This window comes from Ascidiella aspersa, chromosome 8, assembly GCF_963924565.1.
Source record: "Ascidiella aspersa chromosome 8, kaAscAspe10.2, whole genome shotgun sequence".
NCBI lineage: Eukaryota > Metazoa > Chordata > Ascidiacea > Phlebobranchia > Ascidiidae > Ascidiella > Ascidiella aspersa.
In genome coordinates this window covers 6,403,087-6,418,810 of record NC_139454.1, presented here as the reverse complement: position 1 = coordinate 6,418,810, position 15,724 = coordinate 6,403,087, and the positions used below count along the sequence as shown (strand labels likewise).

The 15,724-nt window shown below is 39.7% G+C and overlaps 1 protein-coding gene across 1 annotated transcript; it reads right to left on the bottom strand.

The window, feature by feature from the left end:
* Nucleotides 1–3,483: 3,483 nt before the first annotated feature.
* Nucleotides 3,484–15,370, bottom strand: LOC146135541 (uncharacterized). Its single transcript, XM_083395964.1, has 3 exons — nucleotides 14,854–15,370; nucleotides 9,140–9,275; nucleotides 3,484–5,155 (listed from the first exon to the last, which is right to left on the bottom strand). The coding sequence occupies exons 1-3, from the start codon at nucleotides 14,971–14,973 to the stop codon at nucleotides 4,356–4,358; spliced, it is 1,056 nt and encodes a 351-aa protein (XP_083252090.1). The 5' UTR covers nucleotides 14,974–15,370; the 3' UTR covers nucleotides 3,484–4,355.
* Between the last annotated feature and the right edge of the window lie 354 nt (nucleotides 15,371–15,724).

Below are 15,724 nucleotides of genomic sequence, written 5' to 3'. Positions count from 1 at the left end.
AACTGCAAAACAAACAGGAATTCGGAGTTTCCGCACAGTATTTTGATTATACAATATCTCCGGACAGTTTTCAACAGAACGCAAACGCGGCCTTATTCTGTTTTTTACGCATTCATAACTCAAGAGTGATCTGTTCGAAATGCAAGTTTAAAAGGACTCGCCTTTATGAAGGTTTAAAAATAAAACGACCTTAGCAAAATCAACTTAAGGCTCACGAATAGTAGAAACATGTTAAAAATTTATTACGCTGATATTCAATTAATCGCATGGTACCTCTTCATCAAATGTAAAAAAATAAAAACATATTTAGAAAGCAATCTGGATAGACAAGTTGAAGTAATAGTCTTATAAAAAGGTGTCGCCATTCTACGATCGATCGTATATCTATTCTTTTATTTGTTGGACATGAGTTGTTCTTATCTGAAATCCTTTTTTCAAGATGATTTTTTATGGATCACATTTAATAGGAACGAAAACGGAATTGAGCATTCAATCCACTGCTAGATATCCATGCAAAGTTGTTTCTCAAAAAAAAAGTAACACCATAGGCGCCGAAGACAATTTTCTTTTAGCAGAGATTTTAACCTTGTTACCAACGACAAAAACTACCAATTTGTTCATCTAAACCAGCAATTTGATTTAATTGATATTGATAAACCACAGCTATACAAAAAGCGTACATAAGCAGCGCTTAAAAGTTTAAAGTCGACTCGACACGAAATTAACCTTTTAGGCTTAATCCCGGATTAGCATTTACCTGTCGTGAGGCAAGGTGGTGCTTTGCCTACAAAGATGTGTTTATCGCAGCGCCGTGATAACGCCACGTATAGGCCGTTTGCTGCGGTAGGTCAAGCGAAGACGCCCAGCTCTGTACCAGGTCATTAGTTACGGCTGATGCGAATCTTAACAGCCTGTCGATAAGCATCAGATTCGCACACAATAAAACGAATTTGACTGCGAAAAGCTGACGCAATGTTTCGAGTTCAACTTGAGTCATTTTACCGATTTCCAATCATCCCATTGTTTAAACTGGCGCCTTTTCTATTGTCCACTTTTTAGAATTTAAGTGATACCGCGAAATCGTTAAACTGTGTTTACATTCAAACAAACTTTTTTTCAGCGATATTTTTACGGCCACAATTGTCCTGACCTTGAAGTCAAAAAATTAAGACGGATTGTAAATATTTGAAAGAAAGCTGATGAAAAACGTGATATCAATTTCATTTGTTTGACAGTTTGGAACTATTATTCTTACCCGGAATTACCCGTTGATCGTCTTTAATGTAAAAGTTGGGATAAGAAAAAGAAAACAAAAAATAGTTTCTTGCGTTAAGTCAATTTAATATTCCATTTGGTCTTTACGTGTGGCATTTAGGCCTACGACTGTTTAAAAATCGCTTATCGGCACGGTTATTTTTCCCAGTTTACATAGTATGTAAAGTCTATGATTGATTTGCAATTTGTCACAGCTTTAACAGCAACAATAGTGACTCAATAGCCTTACTGCACTTAAGTCACCGTTTTCAAATGACTTGACTTAAGCCTCTTAGACAAATGACTTTAAAATAAAATGTTTTATTACGAATTTTGCATCATAAAATTGGGTTATTTATCTTTAGTTTTGTACATAAAGCAAATGTGCCTACTATATGTTGCGTTTTGTGTTGTTTCATAGTTGAGTAAGTGCCAATAACCGGAATATAGTTTACAAATTTTACAAGGACTTGACTTGGAATTGGCTTGCTCTAATTTTGGACTTGACTGGGACTTGTAATCTATTCTAAATTATATAACTTGGATTTAAGTTTTTAACAAATTACTTAACTGGGACTTTTTTTTTCATTTCAAAATAGCTTGTTTGCAACACTGGTTGGGAGTTGCGTAACAGGGTATAGTGTGTGATGTTTTGTCATATAAACTTTCTGCTTTGGAACTGACAAATACCCTTCGAAAGTAACGTTTGCCACGCCACAAACGAAATTGGCGAAAGCTGACAAAGGATTTACTGAAGGCACAAGCTAATCTGTTGCTACTTGGCATTGAAGTACGCGCCCAGACAATAGGCTTATTGTTGCGAGCAACGAAACGCAATGGTTTGGTGCTTAAAAGCCTTGACGTTTTATCTGTCTTAACAATTGCATCTCTATGGTAACGAGAAAACAAACTTACCAGCATTACCTTCTACAGGTGTATACATAACTTAATCGCCATTAAGCGGGGTTAAATTAGGCCAAATGTATTACAATAGAGGTAAATTTACATAGCAAACATTTGCTGTACGGGGTATAGTTCTCAAATGGTTTTGTTTTGACGAAATGATCAGTTATCTTTACAACAACTGGCAAAATTAAACAGAACCTGTTTGTTTTTTGTTACCGGCCAGATTGGAAACTTTTGATATTGCGCGGGGGAGATGTTTTGCAGCTGAAAAAATGTGTGGCTGAAAATAAAATTTCGACTTGAACTTGCGCGGCTGAAAATAAACCATCAGGCTACCGAAAGTTGTAAAGTGCGAATTTATATTAAACTTACAGCGTTCATAGAATACTTGAATCACTGCGCAATTTTTGGTTGGTGTGCGGGCGCAGTGCGCAGGTAAATATTTAAAAAGTTTGATAGTATAGCATTTAATATACAATATTACTCGATATTGCCTAATTTGACGTCACTAAACACGTGACCAAATCGCCAAACTGTGCGTTTTTAGCGTTTCGCAGGTGATTCTATATGATGCATTATATTACATACGTCGTATAAACTAGCGTTAAAAAATGTTAGGCAACTTCAGTATGCGGCCCGCCAATTTTTTTTGTGCTTGTTAAGTTCCATACAGAAGTTTGCGCGGCTGAAGAGTCAGATTGCTCGAGTCAGATTTGCGCGGCTGAACACATTTTCTATAAAATGCGCGGCTGTGACCGCGGCTGAAAGTGCTACTGCGCGGGGGTTAAATGCAGCAATTCAGATTGGTTCTGAGCAAAATTTCTTCTAAATTTAGAAAAATTAATAAAGCAGTACGAAAAATCTCTTATTTTGATTAATACATGACGAACTTATTTATGGTAGTGTCCCATGTTTTGTTTGCTTGCAAACAGTTCAAAGAGAATTGTTTTGCCAAAAATTGCTGTTATATTTAACGCTTTAATACTTGGGTCGAGCAATATTGCCTTCAAGCAATGCTAGGTGAATGTGCACAATTTATCGGATAGAAGTTCGCATTTATTAGCGCAGTAAAGTAGGAATGAAAAACATCGATTTCAAAGACAAATCGCAAACGTTTTCCTCTAAGACGCAAATGGAGTTCTTTAAGTCAGTTAAACCATTTAAGAGTAAAAGTTGAATGAATAATTTTTTTAACCTAATGGTTCGACGTGTTGATTGAGTAAAACAATCACCGTAAAATTGTTTCGAATAATAATGTAAATTCATCAAACTCAATGTTTTTAAAGGTTACGATGGGAATGCTAGTAGCCTATATAGTTTTAAAGGACAATTTTTCAAACAAAAAAGTTTACAGAAGTCTCAAAAAAATGATTGCACGAAAAAAGGAAAAACTGGAACGCAAAAAGTGGAATCGTCGCTTGCCAAAAAGAAAAAAAAGCGTACGATACTTTTACGTAACACTGTAAATTGCTACTCAACAAACGAATACAGAATAGATATGGCACAACAAAAAAGGCAAAAGAGACAACTTGAAAGCTCAAAACGTGTTAGTACGGCGGCGAATGGCACGAAAACACAGTTCAAAAAAAACGAGAAAAAAATAAAAAAACAAAAAAATATTTCAAATATGTTGCACTGTAACAGTATCAAGCTTGTTTTTCTACACGTCGCCACGTAAGCCGCTTTTTGACATTTAAGTCTATAAGATGCTGGCAAAAAAAATAGAAATTTCAAACTCTGTAAAGTAAAAATACACCAAGATAAAGCGAAAAAAGCGTGATTGTGTTTTACATGATTTCAAATAAAGTAAATTAAAAGGACATTTTATTTCACATTTCAACATAATACTCCAGGAATGGGCTTAAGCCAGAATAAACTCCACTTCAAACTATAGTAACTTTAGATAATTGTTTTATGTCAGATATCGATACGCCTATTTCTAGTTTACCTAAAAAAAATACTTTAAATGGTAGAAAACTCCGTGTTGGATGGCAAAACACCGCTGTAAAGCAGAGGTCAATTAAATATCGGATCGGCACCGATACCAACAGAGTATCGCATGAATAGCGATACTCTCACTTGGTATCGCGTATGCTGGGCTCCGATTCGATACTATCGGACATGCCTAATTTGCGCATTAGAAACGAAAAAAAAAGTGGCGGTATATTTGGAAAAGAAGGCCGAGGCGCGAGTATCTAGGTGCTCGGAACGTGAACGAAAAACTCGGAAAACGGCAGCGTCGAAAAGTCCGGCGACGTCGCCTCGGACGCTGGCGACGATGACGTCATCATCAATGACGGTTCGTCGGGTGACGTAGGTGACAGGGCGTGACGTAACTCGGGCCGGTGCTTGTCGGGCCCGATGTGCAGGCCCAGGTGCGGCTGCGCGCGCATGTGCTGTTGCCTGGCGACGGCGCTCTTAGAAGCTTGAACGCGAGGAAATGTCTTGCTGTTGGAGCGAGTGTGGCCCAGTTTGCAGGCCGCTATATGGTCCGCCGTGCTCTTAACAGCGAAAGCGTCTTCTGGGCGCGTTGCCGGGTGTTCCTGAGTGGCGCCAAGGCGGCCAGGCGCTCCCCCAGCGTCCAACAGCTGCATTAACGCGCCGCTGGCGTCGGAAAACGAGGCCGACTTGCGGTGATGTCGTGACGACTTGATAGGGTTCTCGGCGCCGGGGAAAAATCGCCCACCTTCGTTTGGGCTCGGGTCGGGCGAGGCGTGCGAAGAAAACGAAGAGGTGGAGGAGGAAAACGAAGAGCAAGAGGAGCAGATGGAGCGCATGTCCAGCTTGGCTTCGCGCAGGCTTTCCGACGACAGGGTTCGAACCCAGCTCTCGGCCTCTCGGATTGTTAAGGCCACGAAACGGAAGGTGAGCGACGAGGCGAAGTCGGTGAGCTCGAAGCTGCCTCCCGTGGTTTTCCGGAGCTTGGCGCGGCTCACCGGGAGCACACAGCGAGGTTTGGGAGATGAAGCTGGGCTGAGAGGACCCTCGTCTGGCACTGCGCAAAGGTTGCGTTTTATATTATAAGTTGTGTTTTTAAAGCGGGTGTCTACTGTCTATACTTTTTTAAATGTGTGGCTATTTCTGTTTTCAAAGATAAGCTATTGTTTTCAATTGATAAATTTACTTTTTTATCAGTGTGTCTTATAAATATCTTTGTAAAAGGCCCAGTTTGTTTTCCTAAATAGGGTAATCAGGTGGCACTATACATAAACAAATTGTATTGTATTCTCAAAAAGCTTTCGCACAACCGTGCTTCATCAGGTCAGAGTAGAAATGGCATTACAATTTGTCACTATATATTGCCACTTGATCATCGTATAAAGATATGATTATATACTGCTGTTATTATTATTGGTCGAAACTATTGCTTTAAGAATGGTTTGTGACGAATAAGCCTTATTTTTTGGTCTTCCGCGGGCATTTTAACAGTCCATCATGGCCGGTTTTATTTCAATCGTATACACCTATGTTACAGTGAAAAATATTGAAGCCATCGGTCATAAATGAAACCCAAGTGGAAGCAATTTAATTTTAATAGTTAAAAAATAAAAAAAAAATGGCAACTATCTTAATTCCGCAAACGTACTATTAGTCCAGTCACACAACGAAAGAAAAATACGCAATTCCATGCAATGACACCTTACGAGACAACACGAAAGCGAAAAGTCGCACTCGTAAAGTAAAGTATGAAACGCAAGAATCGCAAGTCAAGTTTCGGTTTCTGTAAACCATTAACGATTCCGATAAGGAGACTCGAACAAATATTTGAGGAAAAGTTTGGAGAAATCGACGTGCTGCAATGTTGTTGGCATACCATAAGGTAAGCTCTTTGTTGTTGACGATGCCATCAAATGTGGAGCGGACACGACTGATTAAATGATGTGAACCAAAGGTGTGTTGCCTCTAGGCTGCGTTTGTTTTAAGTGGGAGCGTTTCGATAACTTGTTACGAAAAAGTTTGCTAGACACACAACGGCCTATAGCTTTTAGAAGAAATAAGTTAAACCTTTTTCGCTGTAGGAAGGTCGCTTGAGGGCCTTGGTTTTAAAATGACAGCCAGTAACCCAGATTGTTCAAAAAGTACGTGTTGGACAAGAACAACACTCGCAAAACCATTTTTCATTAACTTCCACAATAAATTATGAAACCTTATGTTAAAGAAGACTTGAACACTGAGACGCAATAAGAATATCAAAGTCCATATAGAACTGTATAGGTATCATTTTGTACGTTTCGAATAACTCTTCATCCATTTTGGATTTAAAAAATGAATAAAGATTTATTCGAAACGTTCAAAATAATACCTACTTCTGTATGGGCTTTGATATTCTTATCACGTCTTACTACAACCTTCAACCATTATGCTCCATCACTTAAACAATACACTTTTTTATTTTCTTGGCCAATCAGCATCTGTCGCATCATATTTTTACTATTTACAAGCGAGGTCGCGTAAGATATGTAAACAGCGGCTGCTTTGCACCATGACTCTAGTGGTTCTCAACCTTTTATGGCTTACGGCACCCCTCCCTGAATTAATAAATAGATTACGACACACCTACAAGATTTTTCCCTAGGTAATTCACTAGAATGACACAATAAATGGAACTGGAACAACACACATCAACTCTACACAACGTAGGCAGTTATATTAGAATTTATTCCACTCTATCTTACACAAAAAGTTGTAAGAGTCGAGCAAAAATCAGATCTCACAATAAATGGAACTGGAACAACACACATCAACTCTATATACAGCGTAGAAAGTTATATTTAAATTTATTCCACTCTAATCCTACACAAAAAGTTATAAGAGTTGAACAAAAATCAGATTCTTAAAGATTCTCTAATATCGCTTGGCACCCTTCAGCATTAGAAATGGCACCCGGGTTGAGAACCACTGCTCTAATAGAATAATAATTCACTTTGTTGACCATTTCGCTAGCTTTACAGGAGTTTCCTCGAATACATATCGGCACTTATTAATTTACGATCGCGCTCAATAAAGAATTGAAAAACTTGCATCGCACAGCAACAGCAGCTAAAAATATGACGTCGGTAGCCCTGTTTTCGGTACCGAGAAACTTCTGTGAACAATTTGTGCAAGCTGAAAAACTTTAGATTTGGATATGATAACAAAACAATGTAATACACAGATATCCATTGGATTTTTAGTCAATTTCAAAAAATATATTTTTTTTAAACCATTCTGACAAGTTTAAATCAAAGGTGCCAGGAACAGAAAGAAACTTTTGAAGCCATTTTTGTTGTTAAATATGCCAACTGGTCGAACTGGAAATTTTCAATTACTGAGTTTCGGGTCAAGTATGACTACAAGGTCTGGGACACGAGTTCGAGCAAAAATGTTGAAACGACGCATTGGTTTGCTGTCGAGTTGCACTATTGGCCCACTATTGCCCGCCTATGTTTCGGAATCCCACGGTAATAAGTTGAACGCGGTGCCAACGCTGCTTCCTTGCCATCGTGAGCGCAATTTCAGAGTTTACCTAGGAGACTGTGAACTCGTGCCTCGGCATTTTTTTTCAGCTTCGCGACTTCTTTATGCCATAGGTATAGGTCTACCCCTGTCAGGCTACAAACGAGTTTTTAAGGGGTTGAGCATATAACACTTTATATTTCATTGGTCAAAAAAAACGTGTGTTTCATTACAGTTATACATTATGCGCCTTGATTTTCCGTGACGTATTTTATGGAACGTAACCAGGTTTAGATCATGAACTGGGGTATTTTTTATAACCTGGCCCCATTATCAACCCAATTGCCATAAGACTAACGACGAGAATATTGAAGGTGCGTTACTGGATAGGAATCCTAAATATCGAAATTATTCAGTGATGCAAACTGAATATGTAAAAAAGAAGATATCTCCTCGCCCTAAAGCACGTTAATGACGACAATGGCTTCAAATGGACGCGTAGTTCGTTGCTCTTGGTTCTATTATTTTCTTATGACTTTTAATTGCTACCACCTAGTTTACGTGTTTGCATTATTTTGTGTTAGTTTTTTCATAAACTGGTAATGCCGGATTGGCGAAATATATTTCTCTATTAATAACTAGAACTTATAAATGACTGATGACAGGAAAGTCTAAATACAGTGATCTCTTTAAAACTCTCTTTTCAGTGTTTTCCATACAGTGATCTATTTAAATCGACTGTTCGGTTTTTTTCTTATCGGGACAAATAATAAAACGGGATATTCTAGTGAGGCCTACACGAGTCTATAACAGAGAAGGAACGAATTGAGCACATCGGTAAAAACACGAAAATTTGAAAAACCTGTTTTCGCAGCGAAGAAAAACTGAATGGACCAGTGGTCAATGACGAAACAACAGGCCCCGCGGCATGAGATGCTGATTTCTAGACGTGTGACAAGAAGGCCTTTGAGGAGTCGAGGCAGGCTCAGCAAAGTCATATCGGCGCTGACTCGCAGAAAAGGAAGTGCGGTTTCGTTTGACAATTGGAACGACTTCCTTGTTGTGAGCGAATGCGATTTTAGCGGGGTCGGTAGGGCGACGTTGAGTTTTCGCTAGCGTTGTGCCTTCCCGTACCAAAGACAGGCCTAGGTCCCCCGGGGTCAACTATTGAATTCTCTTTGTAAAAGCGCCCATTTGAATGGCCGATACCCAGGGCCGCTTTTCTATAGGTTAAAAGTTTAAAAAAAGCCGAAAGGGGTACAACGACAACGGCCTTTTTAAAATGGCAAAATATCCCCAATTCAAAGCGCCTTTTTATAACTCTCTGCTTTCCAAAATATTTTTTAGGGAAATTTAAAATCCCGATTTCGGGGTATGCAACCAACTTTCAAACTTTTATAATATTAAGTTTGTAATTAATTTAGGAATCTGCCAGATTTAGCCTCAAAATGTTCATTTTGCTGAAAGCACTCATTTTAAAAAAGTAAAACCTTCATAGAGGTAACGCTGACGGTTGATAATTTTCAAAACATAATCAACTTACCGATATGTGCGATAGCTTGGGCCTGCTTGCTCTTCTCAATCTTGTACCAGACCAGGAAGGGACTCGTCTCGTTCACGTACAGCGTCACGTGGCACTCCTTGGGCTTGCTGCGCTTGCGCTTCCACGGCTCGTACACCTGCGTGTGTGACGCAACAATGGCGGTCAGATCTAAAAGATGCGGCGGCAGTTTCCGGCCAGCGCTTGTGCAAAGCCTGCCGCGCAGGTAGCAATTAAGTGTTTGTTGGCCGGAGAAAAGGTTAAGGAGAGGTATCCTGCTTGCAATTTTAATTAGCGGTTTACTATAATTAAACTTATAATTACATGGCTGCAAAAAATTTAGGAACGACTTTTGGAGCGTTTACCAATAGTGCAACTCAGGAAAATTGCAATATATTATTTTCCAATCACTAAGAATTATTTTCTCACAAAGTTAACCTCTGTGGTCGCGCCTTGAAACTGTTTAGCAAAACCTCACGCACACTAATCACCGATTAGCAAGCCAATTTAGGTCAGGACACACGGACAAGACATTTAATCCTGCAAATACAGCCAATATTGCAACCTTTCCCTATTTTCTGGACTTGATTAAGTGCAAAATGACAATCCATACAGCCATTATTACAAAAGTTTGACAAGGCCAAGTCATTCTCAATCGAGGTTCAAAGGTAAAAATCAGACTAAAAGTTATTAAGGCAGGGGTTCTTGAAGTTTTTAACGCGGCTACTTAAAACAATTTGTTTGTTTCGCCTGGGCCAGAGTCGGAATGAAATTTTTTGAGATGACGTCATAACTTTACGTCAGAGAACAAGAAGACTTGAGAAATCTGCTGTTTTTAATCCAACAAATGTGAAACTGGAGTATAAATATATTTAAAGAGAAGGCGCCAAAGCGTTATTTTCATTTATTTTTTTTTATTTTCATTATGTAATTTTCTTTCAAAAATAGTATATTTTTTAAGTTATACACCAAGATTTTTATTAGACCTTCATGGAGCCCCTAAAACTAGTCGACGCACCCCCAAGGCGTCGATGGACCCCAGTTTAGGGACCTCTGTAAGGTAACACACAAAGAGCAGCATGCAGCGGCGTGGCGCAGCGCAAGAAGGGAGTATTTCACAATCACTGAGATCTAGTTTCTAGCAAAAAAAATTCTGTGACCGCGTCTTGAAACTGTTAACCCTAGGCCAAACCTAGGCCAAGTCAGGTCAGCCACCCGTACAAGGCAATCTTGCAAATCGCTGGAACATATCTGTACAGTATGCAGCGGTATCGCGCAGCGCAAGAAGGCGACCTAATTATGTCGATTCCGGGAAGCGTTGCACACTTTGGACCGAACTGGCACTGAGCGGAAGCCAGTGGCGCCAAGCGGTTCAGGCATAGCTACCAGCAAGCCAAGTAGTGTCTGGACTGAAACGACCAATTGATATTTTGAAATCGCGCTTGGGAGAAAGTCGCTCTTCTTCGAAGTAGGCGGCATTAAGTCCCCGAAGTTGGAGCGTCGCTATTATTATGAGTGGACTGCGGCTATAAGACCGAAATAAGAACAACGTCAACGTCCAACCCTAACCTATTTTCTAACCCCACTCATTACCCCTCCAATACCCCAAACAGAACCAAATATCCTTATTCCGATAAATTTAGGACGTATTCAGACATGTTTAGGTCTTATTCAGACGATTTCGAACTTATTCTGCACTGAATATTACTGCTTATGTGGCTTTATTATATCGTTGGTCTTAATACTATGATGTTATAGATTTTTCCGCTTGAAGTATTGTTGCTTTTTATGTTTTACTGTGGTTTCCCTTATGAGTAGCGATTTGTCATTTAGGCCTGCGAGTTACATTCGGGTTGGGCTTATGTTGCTATACTCGAAAATCGGACGGTTATTTTTAAATTTAAACATTTTCTGGGTTTACTTCCAAATCTCAGCGCAACGAAAACAGCAATCACACATGCGTGACTTGCATCAAACTCTATTTCGGTCCTTGTCAGGTTTCGTGGCGAATTTATTTTAGGTTTCTGCTGCAAGTGTCACAACACACAACGCCTTTGTTTCGATCTTCAGTTCTCCACAAAATCCCCTTGACCTTCCCGTACTTTCGTCTGGTGTTCGACTAAACGACTTCAGATGGCAAAATTGTTGGCTTAGCAAAATTATTGTCTTAAGGGAAACAAATGTGTTTAAGGTGACAAGATTACTTTTAATTTGTTCAGGTTTGTTTGATATCATGTTTCAAGGCGGTGACATACGACGGTTTCAGTATTAAACGAGAAACGAAACCTTGCATTTTAATTTTGTTTCAATATTGTGTAACAGGGTTTCGTCGTTTGATGGCACTATTTTCTATTCATTTTCCAGCGCTTACGTTAGCCCATCCGCCGGTATTTTAGCAATACAATGTTCCATAACGTAATCAAATACGCACTGCAGCAGCAAGCGGTCCCATATACGCAGTTGTGCGAATTCAAAAGGCTATTCTGCGCCGTACAACCGGACTAACGTCACAGCAAAGCCGATCAGTGGCGAACGACGCTGAAACGCATTGTTCAACCTTCACATTGTACGTGGTTGGTCACGTGTGCCATATATGGCGTGCGTTTTAATCACGGCGAAATGGTGTTCAAACAAGTTTGCGTTCCGACAACGGACTTGAGAAATCGAACTGTTTGCTCAATATGCGATAAGAAATAATGATTTACGCGATGTCGTTTGCCCACATAACAGTCTTTTTGTCAATGGTTCACTTGCGACAGGTCTGTTTGGCGCGAATATGTTTAAGTTATGAGCGTTTGAAGTTGCTCGGTTGACACACACCAATCATGCTTAATATCGAAAAACAAACGATATGTTTGGTCAGGTCAAGCGTCTACTATTTCCCACAAGTACCGGTAATTGGTAGATGCTCCGAAATCAGTATTTCAATCGAGATTTTGTTTTATATGCTGATTCAGTTCTACATGCTGCTTCGGTCTGCAACAGTTAAGGGTACTATTTTTTACAACGACTTTTCCATTGTATTAATGCACGTGGAAAATTCAGATTCCATCCCTTCACCCAAGGCATTGAGGATAGTTTGCGAAATCGCTCTAAAAGCATTCGTGAACTTCAATACATTTTTTTAAGTCGTTTTTTCAGTATATACTATGAATGGTAGCAACAGCATATTTAGCGAAATAAGCATTTCCGTTTATCTCAAGAAATAAATGGCGAAGGATTCAAATACGAAAAAAATGGACACAGGGTTAATTGACTTCATGAACGCATAATCGTCGTGCTTGAAAACGAACGCACGGTCGACAAAGAACAGACTGCGTGGGTTAACAACCCACGCAAAGCAGCCAAGAATTCCAAGTGACGATCAAGTGCGCAGCGTATTTACCGAACGGGCCGCAGCTTATTACTGGAAGTGTCCAAGTTGTATTTACCAAGAGTGATTCACGGCCGTAGCTAAAAAAGGGGCGTTTTTTCCCCGACAAGTCACACAACCCGACTAACGGCTCAAAAGATAAAACTATTTGCCTCTTACGCCAAACGAGAAATTGAATTTCACGTAGGTGGGTGGCTTTGAACAAGGACTTGGTATGTTTGCGAAGTGATAAATGTTCGAGTCTAAACGAAAGTTTACCACAACCTTTCCAAGCTCTGGCGTTTGTACACAAACGTTGGGGTCGGTGTTATTAAATCGTCAAGTATACGAAAGTGATTTGGCGTACATTGCCAGCTGTACGTGATTGTTATAAAAACAATAATATGTTCAAAGTGGTGCATAGGGATGTACGATAATATTGGATCGGAGCCGATAACCGATGCCAAGTGGCATTATTGATACTCACTCAATACTAGAGGGTATCGGTGCCGATCCGTTACCAAAATTGTTACAGCAATTTCAGATATGATTAGCGATCCAACGCAACGGTTCTACGTTAAAAGTTGAGTTTATCAAAGTTAGTATAGGCCAGTGGTTCTCAACCTTTTTCCTTCGTGGCCCATTTACGTTGCAAAAAAAATTCTGTGGCCCAATTGTTTTATGAAAGAAAAAACTGTAAAATAGGTTTAGAACAAAACACAGCAGAACATATTTTCAAACATATTATTTATTCAACGGTGCATTAGTAAGATACTTGTGGCTGAACAATAAACTTACATTCCTTTTTAATTCCCCCCAAGCCATTATTCCTGTAAAATTACATATAGTGACACAAATGAAACTAAATCTATTTTGAATTGGTCTGTGACCCACCTCAAATGTTCTTATGGCCCACCAGTGAGCCATGGCCCACTGGTTGAGTACCGCTGGTATAGGATAACAACTGGGGTTAAAGACACTTAAAGCAATTTTTGTACGCTAAAGCAAATTTTGTACATTTGATGTAAATGAACAAAGTTCAAGGGAGAATGTGGTTTATTTAAGGAATTGAGCAGAATACAAATTTGCCGCTATTTAGGAAAAGATTCGCACTTGAACTTATTTTAGTCGTACTCGTGCTTTCCGTGTTGGAATGCCCATTAGCTGCTTCATAAAAGCCAGATATAACGTGTAAACATTTTGTATTAGAACTAACTTTGCAGTAAAACGCATTTACTTATGAACACGAAAGAGCGCGCCAAATGTCGAGGTTGAAAGTTCAACAAGAATACGCGTTGGCCCGCATTGTCCAATCGGAAAGGCGTTCGCACCCGCCAGACAAGGCCAGCAAGTCAACTGTATAGGCTTCTAGTGCTCCGGTTTTGCAACCAACAGCGTGCACACAATTCCGGTCGGTATTGCGTTTTTTTCAACAACATTCCACAGCATGGGTTAATAAAATGGGATCCATGAACCCCTTGGGGCTACGTGAACTATTTTTTGGGGTCCATGAAGCCCTAATTGAAATATTATTGTATGTTTAAAAGTAATAATTTTCTTTAAAGAAAAGTGTTGAATTAAAAAAAGGTTTTGAAAGAATTTTGAAGTCTATTTGTATTGTTACATCAATTTATGACGTCATCTCTAAAATCCCTTGCCTACACTGGTCCATGCGAAACAAAAATATTTTTAGGGGTCTGCGGTAAAAAAGGTTTAAGAACCCCTGGTCTACAATAAGCTGTGCAAGTAATTAAAATAAAAAGGTTTTTCTTGTGCTGATATTGGCATTGGGGGAAGGGGGCTTGCGTCCCGTGAATTAAAATATATTGTGAGGGCTCACAATGTAACAAATAAAAAACAATTGACAACAGCGTTCAGCAGCTCTTTGTTTTCTTTGTTATTGTTAACAGAGATAGTTTAAAGCACGAACATTCGAACAAGCACCAACTTTTAGTCGGAACTAAATGTGTTGATTTGACCAGCCAACTATAAATGCCTTACAACGTTACAACTAAATATATCTCATCACGAACGCATATTATTTTTTGGTTATTAAACCATAGGGATGAGAGAGTATCCCTTTTTTAGGTTTTAATGTTATAATCATTCATTCAACGTCTGGTGTACAGTAATTAGCAGCTTATAGGAGTAGTGACTAAAAAAATCTAAAAGGATAAGAAGCAAGGGTCTGACAGCCGAAAATTGGCCACTGGTGTAAATAAAGGCAAAACGCAGTGCTAAACAGGATTTTTACCTAACGCAAGTTAGTTTGGCGTCAGCACGAGTCTTTCGTATTCCCGGGGTTTAAAAGCGTACTTACCCAATGCTGCTTTGCAACACACAAGAAAAAAATACTAAATCCTACCTGCAAGTTGCCCTGAAGGACGGCGGCGCTGACTTGTATGCTGGTGAACAGGCTGTGCTGGTCGATCTTGGGGGGTTTATTGGCCCCGGGGCGAAAAATGGAACCCAGGGGCGTCATCATGGGTCCGAGTGTTCCTTGGAGGGCCTCCTTAGGAGCAACGGGATATTTTCCTTCCTTTTTGCTTAGGTTAAGAAAAAAATGGCCGCCGAACTATGTTTATTCCCTTGTAGTCGCTCTTGTTGCTTTTGTAAGCTGGCAGCTTTTGTGCTCTTGTTCAGATGCAGTTCCGCCAGGCGACTGAATCGTTTTGTTGACAGGAAACGGTCGTGACGCGTTGCTTTCTGCGTTGGTTGCGCGCTTTGAGGCTGGATCAGGGTGAAGAGAGAGAGAGAGCTACTATTACTACAGTGCGCAATCAATGGCGTCGCCTTTCGACGCTTTCGGCATTTCAGGTATATATAAGAGAGCTGACGCGGGATTGCAAAAACCCTATAACCTGGAACGTGAGAAAACACGCAGGTGAATACAGGTAGTTGTTAAATCATTGTTAACCCACAAAACCCGAGGGTATCTGCCCTCAGTACAAAAAATAAAATAAAAAGGTCAATGCAGGTAGTTATCGGCAACAAAAGTCGTACTATCTATTCTTCAACGGTGTTGTGCGAATTTGCAGACCAAAGCCCCAGTTTCCAATATTTTGATTTATTTTACAAACTGGTATAACAACTTGAGGACACTACGGGCGGATTTGTAATGTAGCTTAACAATGAATAGCAAAGCCATAAAGGTGGCGTAGAGATATCAAGATGATGTCGAATTATTGTTATCATGGTACAATAAACATATGTAGATATCTAAAAACAAATTTTCC